The 19,865-nt window shown below is 37.6% G+C and overlaps 1 protein-coding gene across 1 annotated transcript; it reads left to right on the top strand.

The window, feature by feature from the left end:
* Positions 1–6,704: 6,704 nt before the first annotated feature.
* LOC133862451 (anthocyanidin 3-O-glucosyltransferase 5-like) lies at positions 6,705–8,633 on the top strand. Its single transcript, XM_062298270.1, has one exon. The coding sequence runs from the start codon at positions 6,816–6,818 to the stop codon at positions 8,244–8,246; it is 1,431 nt and encodes a 476-aa protein (XP_062154254.1). The 5' UTR covers positions 6,705–6,815; the 3' UTR covers positions 8,247–8,633.
* The last annotated feature ends 11,232 nt before the right edge of the window (positions 8,634–19,865 follow it).

Genomic DNA, 19,865 nt, shown 5'->3' with positions numbered 1-19,865 from the left:
TTTATGTGAAATTTCCAGGGTAAATTCTTATAATCCACTTTGATTATTTTGGGAAATGATTTATGTTTGATCATTGGGTTTTGTTGGATTTGTGTTGTTTGGTTGTTCTTGGTAGAACCGGGTAGAACTAAAATTGGATCTCCTGTTTTTGTGCTGGCCGGATAGGTGTTTTGTGCTTGTAAATTTTTTGTTCTTGGCTGATTCAGTGGGTGTATGAATGTTTAGGCAGATTCGGGTTTCTTGTGTGGCTTAACCGATTGTGTAGTGTTTGGATTTATGATGATTTTTGGGTTTTAATTGTAAACTGTAATGTTGGGGTTTGTTAGAAATATTGGTATATTTACTGTAGTGGTTGAATACACATATTTGAGATTGTTGGGATTTTGAAGATATGTAGAGTACTTTTTTATAATAAGGTGTTGGTTATATAGGCTAAATGTTTTGATGGTCTGTTTTATAGTAATGAATTATAATTAAGATGATTTTAATGTGTAAGAAAAATGTATTTTGGATATCAGTGTCGGAAATTGTTGAGTTTTCTTTTGATGGCCGGTTAATATTCTGGGGGAAGAATTGTTGAGAGAAGTTATACTGTAAAGTGTTATTTTGAGGATTTTTAGGTTGGATATCAATATTGAAAATTTTGATTTCTTTTGGTTAAATTGAGGACAATTTTTGGGAAATTTTAGGTTGAGGTGTTGAGAATTTGTGATTCTTTGATGATTTTCTTGAATTATGTTGATTGAAATTGGTTGTGGATGGAGGGCTGACTTAAGATTTGAATTGGGAATGTTGTGAAGGATATTATGTAGAAAACAGAATGGATATTGAAGATTTTGGATAATTAAATTATGCTGAAAATTGTAGATTTTATTGGTTAAATTGTAAATAAATTTTGGTTATTGTGGGATTTTGGGTGAGAAGAGCGATCAAAAAAATTATGGGTAATTACCTTTTCTCCCTATGAACTACCAAAAAATACGCGATGCCCCCATGAACTACCAACTCGACCAAAATAGAGTATTCAACTACTAAAGACAACCATTTTTCCCTCTTCTGTCAGTTAGAGGGGTTAAAAAAAAAGTCAACGGGTCATGTGCCGTTTTACATGGGGGCATGTTGAAAGATAGTGGTAGTTCATGGGGGGAAAGAGGAAGACGGTGGTAGTTCATGGGGGGGGGAAAGAGAAAGAAAATGAGGATAAAACGGCGTGTGACGGTCACGTGACGCGTTGACTGTTAGTTTTAACCCCTTTGACTGACGGATGGGGGGAAAATGGTTGTCTTTGGTAGTTGAATGCTCTATTTTGGTCGAGTTGGTAGTTCATGGGGGCATCGCGCATTTTTTGGTAGTTCATGGGGGGAAAAGGTAATTATCCCAAAAAATTATTACAATTTTTTTTGAGAATAATGGTTGAATGGTTAAATGGTATGTTTTGGCCAAATTGAATTTCTATCTAGGAAAGTTTTAGTCGAATAGAAATACTGTATACTTATATGTTGGAAATTGGGATAGAGATTTTGTATATAGAATATATATATAGGATAATTTAGTTTAAGTCTTAGAATTTAAATTTCAGAACGCACCGCTAAGTTTATCCTTGTGTTTTATTTAGGTAAAAGCTCGACTCCGACGCTAATGGCAAGTCCAGGTAAGGGGATACAACACCGAAAAACCCATAACAAGATTTTATTACAAATTTTTTGAGAAAGTGTAGGGAAATTTTACGAAGCATTTACTTACAAGATTTTAATATTTCAATGTCAAGCGTTTATTACTCATGTTATTATTCAAGAATTTTGTGCATAAATTACAGTTATGATTAAGAGCATTCTAAAGTTATGATCAAGAGCACTTCAAAGTTATGGATTATGCATACTTATAGTTATGAATAAGAGCATTTCAAAGCTATGATTATAGAGCATTTGAAAGTTATGATTATAGAGCATTCCAAAGTTTATGATTTATACATAAATACAGTTTTGAATGAAAAGAGGATCTAAAGTTTAAATTCTGCACATGACTATAGTTATGAAAGCGGCTCATACAGTTTTAAAATAAAGTGTACAGTTATAGCAGAGCCTACAGAATTACAGAAAAACGTTCATGTGTAGTAATTATTCAACTCTGAGGAACTATTACAGTTATGATGGGTACCATATAGGGTAGCAAGGCAAGCATATTGAAAGATTGTGTGTGCTACCGGTTGGGGTTGGCCTTCACCTAGGGAAGATCCCCAACCCGATGGTTCTTCTCTGTGACGACAGGCTGAGTCCATAGGTCATTGGGACAAAAGCCAATGTGCTTCGCTCACGGGTAATAGCGGTGTAGAGTCTATAAGGGGTTAAACCATAGTTACAGTTTTAAGAGAAAATAGATCTAAAGAATTCACTCGTTCATTTATAAATTCTTACACTATTTCCTTATTCATTTATTTTAATTTCTGTTTTAATTATTAATTATACTCATAAATTCTGTTTAATTGTTCATTTGCATAATACTGTTAATATGCATGACTAAAGATTATGGCATGAAGATTTTATAGCATGTTTTATTTCTCTGGTGTTGTAATTTCCTTACTGAGTTGTCGAACTCACCCCTTTTCTCCCAAATCTTTTCAGATTACCTAGTAAGACGAAATCATTTTCTTGGTATTGACGTAGACCTCGCTAAGAGCAATAGATCATTGTGGATCGACCAAACATTTACTTTGTATAGTATGTATTTTTTTTGGAGTTCATGGCATTGTAAGGAATTATTAATAGGCATAAATAATAAAATAGGAAGTTACAATCTATATGTTGTAAATGTACGTTTTCATTTAAATGTTTTTAGCACTCAAGTTCGCGTTTCCCCTTATATCCCAAAACGGGGGCGTGACAGTTTGTTTGTTGGTGTGTTTTGACAGTTTGCTTTGTGCTGATCAACCTAGTCATTGCTTTTTGTCCAGAATGTATGACTGACTCCCTGTTCAAGGAAAGATTTATGTTAATGTAGTAGCATCATTCTGTTTGGTTAGGTCTTATTTGTAGCATTTATGTCTGTAATGGTCTGAGTCTTGTGGCTCAGGTGGGGTATACACTTGGTTGGTGGTGTCTTGTGTACACCTATATGGGGATTTGTTATGTACCATTCTTTTGATTAATGAAAGATTTATCTTTTCCTTTAAAAAAAATTAAAATTAAAATTTTCAACTCCTGATGCATTATAAGTTGGATTGGATAGTGGTGCGTTGGAGGTGAGGACTAGACATGGGCTCCTCTGTCTCTCCACTTAAGCATTCCCAACAACTTCTTTATATCCCTTTTCATTCACTACATATAAAAAATAAAAAAAAATAAATAACAAACACACGCACACACAAAACACAAAAAACCACCCACAACAGATGTACCCTATTTGTTCCTTAAACATTAGAAATGCTACAGTTCTATCAAATGTGTAGGGAATCAAAAGAGTTTCATATTTATTATTTTAATACAAAATATTTCTCTTTCCTCTCTCATGTATCATGTCTTTGACTTTTATTGGAGATTGTGTTAGAATTTTGTAAACAATGTTAGAAACTTACATTTGTAATGAAAGAATATTTAATTAATCATATATGGAAATACAAATAAAGCTATTGTACAGTGTATTTAAATAGAGAAGTAAAAGCAGTTTTGTTTCCTAAATTTAAAAAAGAAAAAGAACAAGAAAAATGCTATGAATGATATTAGTCATAGAAAAACCACACCAAATTTCAGAGATGGATATTTTTTTATTTTTTTGGGTGCAATCAAGATAGGAAAAGGGGCTACAAACAAGGGATGGGGCACTTTTGAGTCGACATTGCTTTCACTTTGTCGATCATCTCTCTTCTCCACCACTACTAGCCGATCGACTTAGGATATTCTGATATAAAAGAATATCAGAAGATGAACGCCATGTTATAACTATTAACCGCCCCAATTGGGCGGTTTGCAATTAACGGTTTAACGGTTTTGTGGTTAGCAGACGGTTATTAGGGGGCGGTTATTTCATCCTTACTTGTGATATGTGTGTTACTGGGAGCATGTGACCAATTTCATGCCTGGTGTTGTACGTAATTCACCAACTAATCCAACTTGCCCCGGGCAGTTTAGGACGTAAAACTTACCTACTCAAAGTAGGTGGGCCTCCAATGCTTATTTCTTAAACATTTTAAATTTTTGTATTATTCGGATAACTTAATAATGAAAGATTCTCGTCCGATTATGTAAACCATTTAACACAGAAGCATTATTCCTTATATAATTAGTTTCATACAATTTTTAGAACTAAATTAGTTCAAAGACTTCGTGATTTGTTTTTTAGGTATCATTTGGTTTGCGAAATAAATATTCCATTGAAAAATAGAATAATTATTATTGAAAATAAAAGATAGTGGAATGAATTAACTATTCATATTCTTTATTTTTTTTTTTTTTTGATAAATTGGGAATAATGGGGAAAGGGGCTAAATCCACATAACTAGGTTGAGAATTCATATCTCTAGTTTGACAACAACTCATATACTTTAATTGGAATCCAATTAAAATTAATTAAAAAAAACCCTACATTATTATTAATTTATTTTTTATTTTTTATATTTTTTTTATAAAAAGTTAAAATATATATAAAAAAAATTGAAAACTAGTGGGTGGCCGCAACCACTCCCGGAGTGGTCTCCGGGGGTGGTCGGCTAGCCACTTTAAAGGGGGGTTTTGGTTTTTTCTTTTTCTTTTTTTAAATTGAAAGAAAATAGAAAATAATGAGTGGTATTTTTTTTTTTTTTTTTGAAAAATGTAGTCTATTCCTTTTGGAATAGTTATTCGCCTATTTAACTCATTTTTTTAGAGAAATATGTATTCATCTCTGTGACCCTTCCAAACAAAGTAATATCTATTCCATATGAATAATCATTCCATTCAAAGGATCTATTCTGTGAACCTGAGGCTTTAATGTTTTAGTTTTTTTTGTTCTCTAAACAAAAGTATTAACAAAAATAACAAAAAAAAAAAAAAAAAAACTTCACTTTTATGTCTAATCAGAATATATTTTTTTTTAAAATCAATAATAATAATAATAATAATAGAAAAAAACACCCTTCATAACACCAAAAAAAAACCCGGCTAAATTTGTCATAATTGAAGGGATTTTTTTTCACTACATACAGAGCTATTTTGTATGTTTAGAGAATATGGGTCCAAATTGCAACTGTGGCCTATTTTTCATGGTTTAGAGGAGGCATGTGGATTGGGAGGGACTAGGGAGGGACAAATCCTGAAGAGTTTCTCCTGGGCCTTACTTGTTATTATACTATTTCTTTTTAAAAAAAAAGACTCTTCAGGGGCTGAGAATCCGCTTGAACCGGCGTTTGTCGCGTCTAGCAGGGCGTAGCCCGTCTTTCAATCTAGGATATTCTAGATTGACCGCAAATGTTCTCTACATTTTTTTTTTAATTTTTTTTAAAGAAAGATTTGAGTATTTAAATAGTATAGGGTAAGAATAATAAAAATTATTATAAAGTTTATTTGAATAGAAAAATAAAAAATAGTTTAATTTCTTACATTTAAATTTTTTTTAAAAGAAACTGTTGTTAGTGTTTTTACACCGTGAATAGCCCTAATCGCAATGTGAATATACCTCTCAAGTAAGGAGCGGCTGACGTGACAATAAAAGGTACTCTCTCTTGATTCACAATGTGGGTAACACAAATTTGGAGAAAGAAATACGGTAAGTGGAGACAGTTTATTCTTGAATGTGAAAGATTGTAAGTGAGGATTTTTTATTTTTTATGGTTTAATAAAGAGAGTATTTAAGTGCTGAAGCCTGAAGGTAATATCTCTTTTGCGTGTCTTGACTCTCACCCTTTACATTAGACTTTTTTTTCTTTGTTCTTTTTTGACGGCCTAAGTGGAAATTGTCAAATTTTTGACCACGATTAAACTTGCAACGGCCTTCTTATGAGCTGGACTTTTGTGAATTTTACCTTTTTAAAAAAAAAAAAAGAAAAAAAGAGAGAAAAACACAGAAAAAAACAAACATTCAGGCATTCAGTATCATCCCGAGTTTGACTAAATCATTCACGAGTACGTGTCAAACTGAACTACTCGATATTTAGTCGAAGGTTTGGCAAATAGTCATCAGATGCCACCAAAAGGTCCAAAATCCCCGGTTGTCCATTCTGTCAAGTCGTGTATACAAAAAATATCAAATTAAAGTGATGCAGGTTGGCGCAATGAGTTCCAATAATAGCAAACAATAAAATTACAACGGGGATATAAAATTACTTATTGCGTATTTTACATTGTTAAACTATTAAAAATACATAAGCTATCTTAATAAGATTATATAGAGTCTAAAATCGAAATACTAAAAAATAATTAAAATAAAAAATAAAATAAAAATACTTTGCAATATAAATAATACAAAACAATAACTAATGTCTTATTTTGAAATTACAAAAATTTTATTAAATATAAAGTTATAGTCCTTTGATTAGTTTTTCAACGCGACCAAGTATATATCAATCCGACGTCGGAATAAAAGATATAATTTTTATATATATCAATACGATATCAAAATAAAAAAAATATATATATATATATGCTTTTTAAAAAAAAAATGAACATTACCAAAAACTAATAAAACTGGTCCGCACGATTAAAGTTCCCCATTTTCCTTTTCTTATGCCCCAATCAGAAACCTAGCTACCTGTGCCCAAAGGCTTAAATACACACCTGTGCAAAGTGAGCTCTTAGCCTTAAATTAAGGTTCCCCAATTTTTGTCCTTTGATTACGTCATATCAACCATGGATATCTCAAAGCCACATGCAGCACTGCTGTCTAGCCCCGGGATGGGTCACCTCATTCCCGTCGTGGAGCTCGGCAAACGCCTCGTGACCCACCACAACTTCACCCTCACAATCTTGGCCGTCACTTCTCCCATGTCGCCGGCAGAGTCTCATGTTATCCAGTCCTCCATGAGCCCGAAACTCTTCGACATCGTCCAACTCCCACCGGTTGACATCTCCGGCCTAGTTGATGCAAACTCTCCGATTGTAACACAACTCTCGGTAATGATGCGTGAAGCCCGGCCAGACATTCGTTCCGCAATCTCTGCCTTGAAGCCCCGTCCAACCGTGCTTATCGTCGACCTATTTGGAACCGAATCTTTTCCCATAGCTGATGAACTTGATATGCTCAAGTATGTCTACTTCCCTACGAACGCATGGTTCCTTGCTTTGACCATATATGTGCCGTTCCTCGACAAAGAGGTGGAAGGAGAGTATGTTCACCAAGTAGAGTCGCTGAGACTCCCCGGTTGCAAGTCGGTGCGGCCTGAAGACGTGGTTGACATGATGCTTGACCGAACTAACCAGCAGTATGTTGAGTACGTAAGAATGGGGTCTGAGATCCCAATGAGCGACGGGATTTTATTGAATACGTGGGCGGAACTGCATCCCACAACACTTGCTGCGCTGAGAGATGACGGTCTCTTGGGTCGGGTCATTACGAGCCCGGTTTACCCTGTTGGTCCTTTAACAAGAACGGTCTCCGCTTCGAAGGGCCAGTTGTTTGACTGGCTAGACAAGCAACCCAGCGAGTCAGTGATTTACGTGTCGTTTGGAAGCGGTGGAACCCTTTCATACGAGCAAACGACCGAGATAGCCTGGGGGTTGGAGCTGAGCCAGCAGAGGTTCATTTGGGTGGTACGCCCACCCACCATAAGAGCTGCGGACGCCGGTTTTTTCACGGCAGGGAACGCATCAGGTGATGACCCATTGAACTACTTGCCCGATGGATTCTTGACACGAACGAGGAACGTGGGGCTTGTGCTACCCCTGTGGGCCCCGCAAGCGGACGTCCTGCGCCACCCATCAGTTGGTGGGTTCCTGTCGCATTGTGGGTGGAACTCCACCCTAGAGAGCATCACCAACGGAGTGCCAATGATTGCGTGGCCGCTCTACGCGGAGCAGAAGATGAACGCCACGTTACTGACGGAAGAGCTCGGCGTGGCCGTACGGTCGAAGGTGTTGCCGTCGAAGAAAGTGGTGGGAAGACAAGAGATAGAGAAGATGGTGAGGACGATCATGGAAGACAAAGAAGGGAATGCGATAAGAGCAAGGGTGAAGGAGCTAAAGCAGAGTGCAGAGAAAGCTTTGTCAATGGGTGGTTCGTCATTCCATGCACTTTCCGAGCTGGCAAATCAATGTGAGGTTAGAATGCAAAGCCAGAATTAAAGCACAGGCTCCGTGAGGGTCCACAGACTAACTCCTCTTGGTTATGTTTCCTACTTCGTTTCGTTCTGTTTCTTTTCCACTCGTAATTATGTTATGGAATGTGGTTGTCGTTGTCATTTGTAATAATCTGAATGTTCCTGTCGTTGTCATCTGTAATAAGATTCCGAGAAGTAGATGTGCTAGGGTTATGCGACGTCGGTTGAAACAAAATTAACTCCACTGACTTTGGGCATGTCACTCTCACATTCAGAGTAAAACTAGAAACAATGTTTTTATTTCATAAATATGTCAAATATGGCAACTTTCACTCCGAATTTGAAAGCCTGTTGTGGCGGCTTTACACAGGTATCAAGTAATCTTTTACATATATAGACCGCAATTTCCAAAGTTCGAGCATTCTTAGCCGCCTCTTCTTTTAGTTATTTTGGTGAAATAATTGAGTGAAAACATATAAAAATACACTTCAATAGCCTCATTATTATAATAAAAAAGTTTTGGTAAGTGGATAGTACTACTCACCAATAGTAGTGAGTAGAGTATTATTCGCTCACCAAATGATTAAAATATCATTAAATTCGTTTTCTCTCACTCCCTTTTAATTATTATTATTATTTTTTTCTCTCCCACACTGTCCATTCTTTTCGGTCCTCTCTCTTGTAATTAATGCTCATCGCTGAGTAATGGCTTGATGAGAAAATTGATGAAAGACTTGAATATATTTTTTAATCTTACGGTTTTTGAGGTCTTGGGTCGTTTTATTTAGTTGGGTGGTTTTTCCTATTTTTTCTTAGCATCCAAACACATTGTGAAATTCTAATATGAGTGTACATTTTTGTATTCATAAATATGACCGTTACGAGAAATTTTTTTAAAAAAATATGGCCATTAGGAAAAGATAAACATTAAAAAAAAAAATTATAGAAAAGGAATAAAGAAATTTGAAAAAATATTATTTAAATCTAATAGTGATAGTGGATAGCTAAAATGGTAAGACTGCTGTGGGTGCTTTAAAAAAGTTGATGGCTAAAACCAAAAAAAAAAAGATTTTTAGCTGTTTTGGGTATTAAAATTATGTGAGGCTACTAAGAATACAGTGACTTTGGTGAAATTAGGTTGATGGGTTGATATGTTGGTGAGGTGGGCTTAGCCCAACAGATGGAGATGGGCTAGCAGTAGGTTTGGTTTGTAATGGTTAAGGTAGACCAAGACCACGAAAAGAGGCTGTGTTTTAGAGCTATATATGTTACGAATTTTAGGCTATGTTTGTTTTGATATGAAATGGCTTTTTAAGGTAAAATATTTTCCGTCAAAAATATAATTGAGAAAAAATAATTTTTAACTGTTTGGTTGAAACTCCAAAAATATTTTTCGATGTTTGGTTAGTATGGAAAATATTTTTTCACTGTAATTGAAAACCAACTCAAAATTGGTAGATAACGTCAAACACCGATGAAAATAATTAACAAAAAAGCACTCTACAAAAACTCATATATTGTTTGTGATTCATCTCTTTAATATATTATAGTCTTCCCAAATGGCTCCAAGTCATCGCTCAATTAGTAATATGTAATCACTCAAAAAAAAAAAAAAAAAAAAAATAGTGATATGTAAAGAGGTCTGTGGATAGCCTTTGGGCCATGTATGGAAAGGTGGAAGTGTCCCTTCTGGACAATAGCTTGTATTTGTTCCGTTTTGTGGATGAACAACCAGAGATACTGTCCTTGAAGAGAAGATTTGGTACTTTGCTAACAAGCCCATCATTCTTCGAAGATGGACTCCAGGTATGCAGATGATGAATCTCTCTTTAAATTCTGTTCCTATATGGATTAAATTGCATAACCTGCCTTTGGAGTATTGGAATACAGTTTGTTTGAGTCATATTGCTAGTGGGGTAGGGAAACCTATTTGTGCTGATTCTGTGACTGAACAACACTTGAGGCTTGGGTTTGCTAGAGTCCTTGTTGAGGTGAATGTAGATGATGAATTTCCTAAAGAAATAGATGTTCTTGGGATTGATGGTAATATACTTAAAATTGGTGTGGAATACCCCTGGCTACCAATTAGATGCAAGACGTGTAGGTTGTTTGGTCATGCTACTCATACATGTACCAAGCCTGGTAAACCTGTGTGGATACCTAAGAAAAAAGATCTTGTGCAGCAACGTGCTAAGGTTGAGCCTGACAAGGTTAAAGAAAAAGCTATTGGGGTTGACAAGTCAGGTCCTTCGTGTCCTGATCAGTGGACAGTGGTGAAGTCTAGAAAGACCCCAAAGCCTCGGTCTATATCGTCAGACAATAGCCGGCATTGGTCCAACTCTTTTCGTCTTCTAGCTAGGGTGGATGGTTAGGTGTTTGATGATGCTGAAATTAGGAAGTCTAACCTGGCTTTGCACTAGGAATTGGATGCTATGGAGACTCCTGTGCATGAGGACAGAGGAAAGGGTAAATTGGTGGATATGGATGTGGATACAAGGGGGGGGGGGGGGGGGGGGGGGGGGGGGGGGGGGGTGGTTATCTCCACATTCATGAACCTCTTAGTTTGGAATGTGAGGGGTTTGAACCATCCCTCCAAGCAAAAAGAGGTTCAAAGAATTGTAAGGGAGAGAAGATAAAACTCATCTGCATTATTGAGACTAGAGTAAAGTGTAATAAGGCTGATGTGCTCATGGAATCTCTTTCTCCTAATTGGGGTTTTTGTTTCAATTATGAGCAACATTATTTGGGCCGGATTTGGGTTTGTTGGGATAAGCTGGATTTTGATGTCTGTACCCTTGACAAGATTGATCAGTGTATTAGTTGTTGTGTGTACTATCTGAAAGATGGGTCTCGGTGGTTCCAGTCTTTTGTCTATGGGGTTAACAAGCCTCTTGATAGGAGGCCTTTATGGAAACACTTGTCTACCATCAAGAATAGGGTGTTTCTTAATCCCTGGATACTGTGTGGCAACTTCAATGTTGTGAGACATTTGGAAGAGAAATGGGGTTCGGATAGCCTTAATTCTTATGATCTGGAATTTGGGGAATGTCTAGATGATTTGGAGGTGGTGGATTTAAAATTTAGTGGTTGTTTTTACACCTGGAATAATAGGAGTGAAGGATCTAGTTTTGTGGCAAGGAAGCTAGATCGTGTTATGGTAAATGAGGAATGGCTGGGTAGATTTGGGGGTACCTAGTTAATTTTTAATCTGCTGGTATCTCAGATCACTCTCCTGCCTTTATTACTATGGGTAGTATGGTGAGTTATGGCCCTAAACCTTTCAAATTTTGTAGTTTTTGGTTGGAGCATGCTGATTATTCGGATTAGCTGGCCCCCTGTTGGGCTTAGGAGATTCATGGAGTGCCTATGTATAGGCTTTGCAGGAAGTTGAAAGCTTTTAAAGCCGTGTTGAAGGCTCAGACTCCCAAATGTTTTGGTAATTTTAGGAACAGAGTTTTACAGGCTCGTGAGTCCCTTGACATGGCTCAAAAGGCTGTGCTTGATTCTAGGGGTAGAGTTGATTGTTTGCAGAAGGAAAGGGAATGCCTTCATGCTTACCTGTCTATCATGAAAGTTGAAGAAGCTCTTTTAAAACAGAAAACTCGCAATCAATGGTTGCAGCTTGGAGACCAAAATAATTCATACTTTCACCGTCTCCTTAAAGGCAGACAGGCTAGAAATTTCATTTCCTACTTGTATGATGAGGATGGTCAACGGGTGGAAGATATTGCTAAGGTGAAGGAGATGGCTGTGGATTTTTACAAGAAACTGTTAGGTACTAAGAGTACTCATTTTTCTACTGCCTGTGCTGATAGGGTTAAGCAGTTGATTTCTCCTATTGTGCCGGCTGAGAAAGCTTCTATGTTGGATAGAGATGTCATGGCAGAAGAGATAAAAAATATTATATTTAGCATGAAAGATAATAAGGCCCCAGGCCCAGATGGCTTCACAGTGGAATTTTATAAGTCTTCTTGGCACATTGTGGGTGAAGATGTGGTTGTTGCCATTCAAAATTTTTTTAGTACTGGCCTTCTTCTGAAAGAGGTTAATGCCACAATCTTAACCTTGGTTCCTAAGAATGTCAATGCTTCGGTAATGGGAGATTTTAGACCTATTGCATGTTGCAATGTCCTTTACAAATGTATAACCAAGATTCTCTCTAACAGGATGCTGCCATTTCTGGATCCTTTGATAAGTAGATCTCAATTTGCTTTCATCCCGGGGAGAAGCATATCTGAGAATGTTCTTCTGGCTCAAGAATTGGTCCGAAACTATCATCGACCTGGGGGTAATCCTCAATGCACAATGAAGGTAGACCTCATGAAGGCGTATAACTCTGTGGATTGAGATTTTTTGGTGCATTGTCTTTCCTGTTTCGGGTTCCCTGCTCGTTTTCACCAAATGGATCAAGGTGTGCATTACTTCTCCAAGGTTTTCTATTTCTATTAATGGAACTTTGGTGGGGTATTTTAGAGGTGAAAAAGGTTTAAGACAGGGTGACCATTTATCCCCTTATTTGTTTGTCCTAGCCATAGAGGTTTTCTCTAGATTGATGCAAGAGTATACTAGAGAGGGGTCGGGGTTTAAATATCATCCTAGGTGCTCCAGAATGAATATCACTCACCTCTGCTTTGCAGATGATTTGTTGTTGTTTTCTGAGGCCAGCTTATCTTCTATCTCAGTCATTAAGGCAGCTTTATTGGAATTTTAGGGTTTGTCGGGTTTAAGAGCCAATCCTTCTATGAGCTCCTTTTTCTGCTCTGGAGTCTCGGATAGGCTGAAGGCTTCCTTGCTGCAGGATCTTCAGATGCAGGAGGGGAAGTTGCCTGTTCGATACCTGGGGGTCCCTCTCATTTCTTCAAAATTGTCTGCTGGGGATTGCAGAGTTTTGGTAGAAAAAATTGCAGGTCGCATTAATTCTTGGCCCTCCAAAAAGCTGTCTTTTGCAGGAAGGTTGCAACTCATTTCTTCTATACTCTATAGCATCCAGGTTTATTGGTCCAGTATCTTCATTCTTCATAAGAGCATTCTTAAAGATATTAGTCAGAAATTTTAGCCGTTTCCTTTGGAATGGTAGTGATAGTAATACTGCCAAGGCAAAAATTTCTTGGAATGATATTTGTTTCCCTAAAAAGGAAGGGGGTTTGGGGCTAAAAGATGTTGAGATTTGGAATATCTCTTCCATGATGAGGCACATTTGGAGTATATTTGCTAAATTTGGCTCCATATGAGTTGCTTGGGTTCATGAGTACCTGCTAAAAGGGAGAAGCTTTTGGAATGTGAGCATCCCTAATAACAGCTCTTGGTGTTGGAGGAAGTTACTAAAAATCAGGAGCTTAGCTTGGGGTTTTCTCAGATTTGATGTTGGGAATGGTTCCAATATTCACTTATGGGTGGATAATTGGCACCCCTATGGAGCTCTCTTTGACAGATTTGGCTTTAGAGTTATCTATGACTCCAATAGTAGACTGGATGCTAAGCTAGATACTATCCTTAAGCAGGGTAATTGGTGTTGGAGGCCAGCGCGTTCTGAAGATCTTGTAGCCATTCAAAGTAGATTGATGGATGTGCCAATTGGTGGAATTGACAAACCTGTTTGGAGTCTTGCCAAGTCTGGTGTGTTCACTTGTGCAGAAACTTGGAATCACCTGAGGAAGAAAAAGGAGGATGTGAGGTGGTGGCCGTTGGTTTGGCATTCTTTTGCTATTCCCAAACAAGCTTTTATCCTATGGTTAAATCTTCTTAATAGGCTAACTACTGGGGACCGGTTGCTTGCTTGGAGTTTTAAAGGGGATGTTAATTGTGGTTTCTGCAAGGCTGATGTTGAGAGCCGAAACCACCTTTTCTTTTCTTGTAGTTTTAGCTCCCGAGTTTGGAAAACTTGTTTACAGCAATGTGGCTTGCTGAATTATTATACAAGTTGGAGTGAAGTGATTGATGAAGGATGTAGAACCTGGAAGAGTAAGAGTTTGATGGGGACAATTTGTAGACTCATCTTGAGCTCTGCTGTGTATTGGATATGGCGAGCCCGAAATGAGTTAAAAGTTGGTGGACAACCTCTCACTGAAGAGCAGGTTTTGAAGCAAATTTTTTGGACAGTTCGGTGTAGAGTTTCTGGAAAGGGCAAATTCCCAAAAACTATGGAGAATATTATTCTTTGTCACAAATGGAACATTGATACTTGTATTTTGAGTTAGTTGTTCCATTGTGGGCAGGGCTGTTTTTTTTTTTGTGTTTTTGGTTTAGTTCCATGAGTGTAGCATGGATATTCCTATAGGTTTTCTAGTAGTTTTGTTTCTGTTGTTTGGGTTGTAAGCCTTTTGTTGTACAAAAAAAAAAAAAAGATATGTAAAATAAGGTTTTGTACGTGTACATGCATTCATGATGCATGCCGGCCTCTTGTATGGATTTTCTGTTTTCTATCCCGTACCGCCGTACGGTGCCATTTTTGCAGGTTATATCATATGAATAAAAGAAAAGGGATTTTCTTAAAACGATGAATGATAGAAAACTCCTCTCCATTTCTATTGTAGAAATAGAGTGGAATTTTGGGTCATGCATATATATAATAACTACAAAGGTATATATATATATATATATATATGTTTAATCAGCTCAATTGTTTCTTTGGGTCTCTGTGTTGTATATATAATGAAAGTGATTACAGGATGAACTCAATTCAGTTCAGAGAATATTTCTAGGATGAACTCTATCAATTTAAGAGATAATTACAATTATTTACAATCAATTCATGGAGATAATTATAATATTTGAATTATCCTTTACACTGTAACAATAGAGTTTGAGTTGTTCACCGTCTTCTAAAGAGATAACTGTTGTAGATATCTATGTGTGTCAATAATGCATTGTTTTAAGTCAATTGTTTGTTTGTAGAAATGGAGAGGGTTTTTCTATCATATGATAAGATAATTCTTGTAACTGTCTAAAATATTTTGCAGCATCAACTGATCTCCATATGATGGCCCATATGACAAGATAATCCCTATCAATGAAGATAAATTTCGGAAAATTGTCCAAAATATTTTCGAAAGCATTAAAATAATTGATAACTACACAATGGGCATCTCCTCGATTTTTTGTGGAAATTTTACCAAATAAAATTTGTGTAGGGAATGAGGGGGTTGGGAGGCTTGGGTGCTCTGAACAGCTCGAATGCAAGAAATTTTAAAGGATTCTCACTTCTCTAAGGCATCTGGACCCAACCTTTTTTTTCACTTGAAATTCAGGAAAAGTGTTTCAAAGATGGAATCCATTAAGGATTTCTATACTGGCTTTCCCATAGTTACTGTCAAAATTGCTAGCAATTTGTACTTAAATTATTTGAGATTATTCCAATCCACCTCTTAGAGCATTCACATTCGGCTCAAATTAAAAATTTATTTTCTTAGTTTAAAAAATCACATTTATGTATATTATCTATCTACTTTTTCAAAGCACCTACATACGACTCTATTTTAACTATATAGTTTCATTATTCTATTTAAATATTATTTTTTGATGATTTCTTTATTTTTTATCGAAAGGATAAAGAATATTTGAATTTTTTAAAAACATTTTTTTTTTGTTCACATCTAAAAGTAGCTCATTTTGGTCTCATTATATTATAATGATTTGTCATAATAACATTTGAAATATTTTTACACAAACCATTCATAGTTCACTCACGCATATGCCCTAAGCTTCTTTTTTTTTTTTTTCTTCTTATTTATTTATTTTTGTAAGTAATGTGTCCGGAGCCTTAAATACACTACCGGACATCTACGATGTATGAGAAATGAGAAATGAGAAATGATTAATTATTAGATTTTATTTTTTATTGGGGAAAGTACACTCTACCCCCCTAATGTATCCACCCATTGGCAATCTGACGCTCAATGTTTAATTTTTGGTAGATAACCTCCTTGATGTTAGCTACTTGTGGCAACGTGGACATTCCGTCCATCCACCCATCATTTTGGATGGAAAATAGGTCACATGCAACTCACGTGACCTTTTAAACAAAAATCAAGACTATTTTACCCTTCCATTTGCCCTGTTTCCAACGTGGACTCTGAATGCTTCCTTCTCACTCCTCTATGTCTTCCTTTCTCATCGTCCTCTCTCTCCAACCCGAACACCACCACCACCACAACACCACCTTCTTCAAACTCTTTCTCTCTCTGTCTCTCACTCTCTCTTTCTAAACTTTCTCGCTAGTGTGATTACGAGATAGCAAACGCTACAAGGGGGAATGTTTTGAGCTATAGCCTTGGTGGGATGGGCTGCAGTGCTAGGTCTATTTCCATTGACCTAGCCAAACGCTTGTTACAGTCCGATGGTTTGCTTCATCATGAAGCTCTTTGCGTCTGTTACCGGCGCAGACCAGCGTGACCAGTATTCCAGGAACTCACGGTAGTGGTCTGTGCATAGCCATAGCCATTGGCAGCAAAGTTGAAGAAGGAAGGTAGAAGACAACACAAAACGCACCGTTTAACTTAAAAGTTTACAAAACACTAAAAAGAACGTGCACAAGTGTAGAAAACTAGGCCCATGCAAAACATGTAGTCTATGTACGTTCCATTTCTCTCCACAAACCACGTCATGCACCTTCTGTCCACTTCGAAGAGGTTGTTCGAATACTTCATGTCCTTGAGCCAAAAGCTGGTCGTGGCCAGCATCCTTTACTTCCAGGAAGAACACAACATTAATTAAACTAAGCAGAAAACAATTAGATTTTGTAAAGTTACCTTTACTTCCAGCATCGAAAAATACCAAGATATCTGAGAAGGTGTATAAGAGGGTTCCACCCTCAAGTCTCAGGTAGAAAATTGACATATCTATTGCCCAGGAAAGCCCAATAAAAGGCTATATACATTGTTGGATTTTCGAAGAGGAAAGGAAAGATATAGGCATAAGTATCTTAAAGTTTCTCTTCGAGAATATCAAAATATTTATAAGGCCCAAGTCAGAGAACAGAGAAGAATGTCAAAAAAGGTGGAAGTTCTTGGATATTATGATCCAGAAATGATCGATCTCATTTAAGTAAGCATGGGCTTAGGTTAGAGCTGTACAACTGCTGTATTTATGCGCCTACAACTTCCAAGTTCAGTTCCTGTCAACGACCTCTGCTGGCAAGTTTAGATCGAAAAGGCCATCTCCAAGACCATCCTTTCTAGCACGCTTCCTGAGAGGGCATCCACTCTCATCTGAACTCCCAGAGCCTGAAGGTTGATCAAATTCTATTGTCCCTCCTAACATTTACAACATGACAGAGAAACGTCTATATATCTTAGCATGAGTAACCATCTAATTGCATCTACTAAGTTATATATGAAAGTAAGCTTCTTGAGCATGACCCAGATAAGCATCTGGTTGCTTTCTGGATTTCTTGTGAGGTGGGGACTTATGTGAGGACGTTGTGCATGCATTTGGGTCTGATTCTTGGGGTTGGAGGGCATATGCAGGAGCTGAGGAGGGTGAGGTCCGGGATTTTGGGCGAGAAAGATAACATGGTTACGATGCATGATGTGTTGGATGGGCAATGGAGTTATGATAATTACAGGGATGAGAGTTATTTGAGGAGGGTGATTATGCCGCTCAAAGTGATTTTGACGAGTTATAAGAGGTTGGTTGTGAAGGATTCGGCTGTGAATGCTATTTGTTATGGTGCCAAGTTGATGATTCCGGGGTTGTTGAGGTTTGAGAATGATATCGAGGCTGGGGAGGAGATTGTGCTAATGACTACCAAAGGAGAAGCAATTGCGCTGGGAATTGCGGAGATGACGACCGCGGTGATGGCAACTTGTGATCATGGTGTGGTGGTGAGGATTAAGAGGGTGGTGATGGACCGGGATATGTACCCAAGGAAGTGGGGATTGGGGCCGAGGGCGTCGATGAAGAAGAAATTGATAGCAGATGGGAAGTTGGATAAGCATGGGAAGCCAAATCAGAATACCCCGCAAGAATGGGTGAGGAATCTGGTTTACCAACTGGTGGGGATTCTGTGGTTGCAAGCCTTGCGGCTGCTACTGAACCGGCTTTAGCGGAGAAGGAGAAGAAACAGAGGAAGAAGGATAATGAAGATGGGGGGGAGGGGCGTAAGCGAAAGATGGATGAAAGCACTGATAGCCCTGTTCCCGTTTCTTCGAAGAAAGCTAAAGGTGCTGAGGTCCAAGGAGTTGAGAAGGAAGCGAGTGTGAAGGTTAAGAAGGCCAAGGAAGATGACGTGGAGGTTGATGTTGAGAAGAAGGAGAAGAAAAAGAAGGACAAAGAGGATGGTAATGCAGAGTCATTAGGTCACGAGAAGGCTGAGAAGGAGAAGAAGAAGCATAAAGATAAGGTTGAAGCTGGTTCACCTGAATCAGAGAAGTCTGTTACTGAAGGAGTGCCCTGGCTAGAGGTAGAGGGCGAGTATGGTGGTAGGATCACTGAGCCAGCTCATCTATTCACACGTGGCAAGGAATAGTCTAGAATGTTTGCCGAATCTATGTTATTTCTTTTCCAGTATTTTTTAGCTTGTCGTTTAGCATCTTTCTTCCTTATTACATTTTATGTAATTCCTTAGATTTCTAGAAGGAATATCACAGCTGTTCATTCTGTTGGATTTCCTAACAGAATGCAACGGCTATTTAAGGCGAGCTAGAGGAGAAGAATGGATATGAAAAAGAATCCTAAGTTGCTAAATTGTATCCAGGAGGCTAGAGCTCTCGAATGCTCCCTATCTTTTAATGAATTCCAGTCTATTATCCATTTGATTTCCTCTCTTCCTTCCCCAAATTCTCTAAAAAAGCCCTAAAGAAACACACGCCCCTTACAAAGTCTGAGAAGAAGAAGAAAAAGAGCAAAAAGGCTGAGGACGGTGGTGCTGCATCGCCTACCAGCGTTGCTAATGGTGAGGCTGATACCAGCGAGAAGAAGAAGAAGAAAAAGAAGAATAAAGACGTTGAGAAGGAATAAAGATGCAGACTATGATTTCTATTTTTCATTTCATCTTCAATGAGTTTTTATAGTTTTGTTTAACTTTTTTGATGCATTTCATGGAACTACTTTTCACGTGGTAACCTTTTTTTCTCTACCAAATGAGACCCGTCTGAAGCTAAATACCTGGGGCTGCCTATCCTCTTTGACAAATCTAAGAAGGCTGCATTTTAAGAAGCCATTGATGAAGTCCGGAGCAAAATTAAAGGACTCTTTCAAGCAGGCAGATCAGAGCTTATTCAATCTGTTGCAGCAACCATCCCCACTTGTATGCCATGAGTAGCTTCCTTTTGCTTGCCACCGCTTGTAGCTTCTAGCTTGTGTTTTTTTTTTTTTTTTTCACCGGGACAAGCTCCTCTGTTCACCTCTGTTTTCATGTTCTAAAACAGAGGTGAACAGAGTTTCATTTATGCCACACGGTTATCTGCATTGCGCTTGGCAAGAGGGCGGATATTACAGTTTTAAGAGTTTGGAAACAAGTTAAAAGAGTTTAGAGAATTCTCTGTTTTGGAAAACTTGCCAAAGCAGAGTAGTTTCATGTGTATATATAATAACAAGAGATCAGAGTTTTGTACAATGGTTACAAACGAATCTGTGCAATACAAGGTGAAAAAGGAAACTGTGAGAGAGACTTTACAAGTGAGAAAAACAAAGCAAAGAACTGGAA

This window comes from Alnus glutinosa, chromosome 3 (assembly GCF_958979055.1).
Source record: "Alnus glutinosa chromosome 3, dhAlnGlut1.1, whole genome shotgun sequence".
Taxonomy (NCBI): Eukaryota; Viridiplantae; Streptophyta; class Magnoliopsida; order Fagales; family Betulaceae; genus Alnus; species Alnus glutinosa.
The sequence above is the reverse complement of the archived record's forward strand: the minus strand, read 5'-3'. Positions and strand labels throughout refer to the sequence as shown.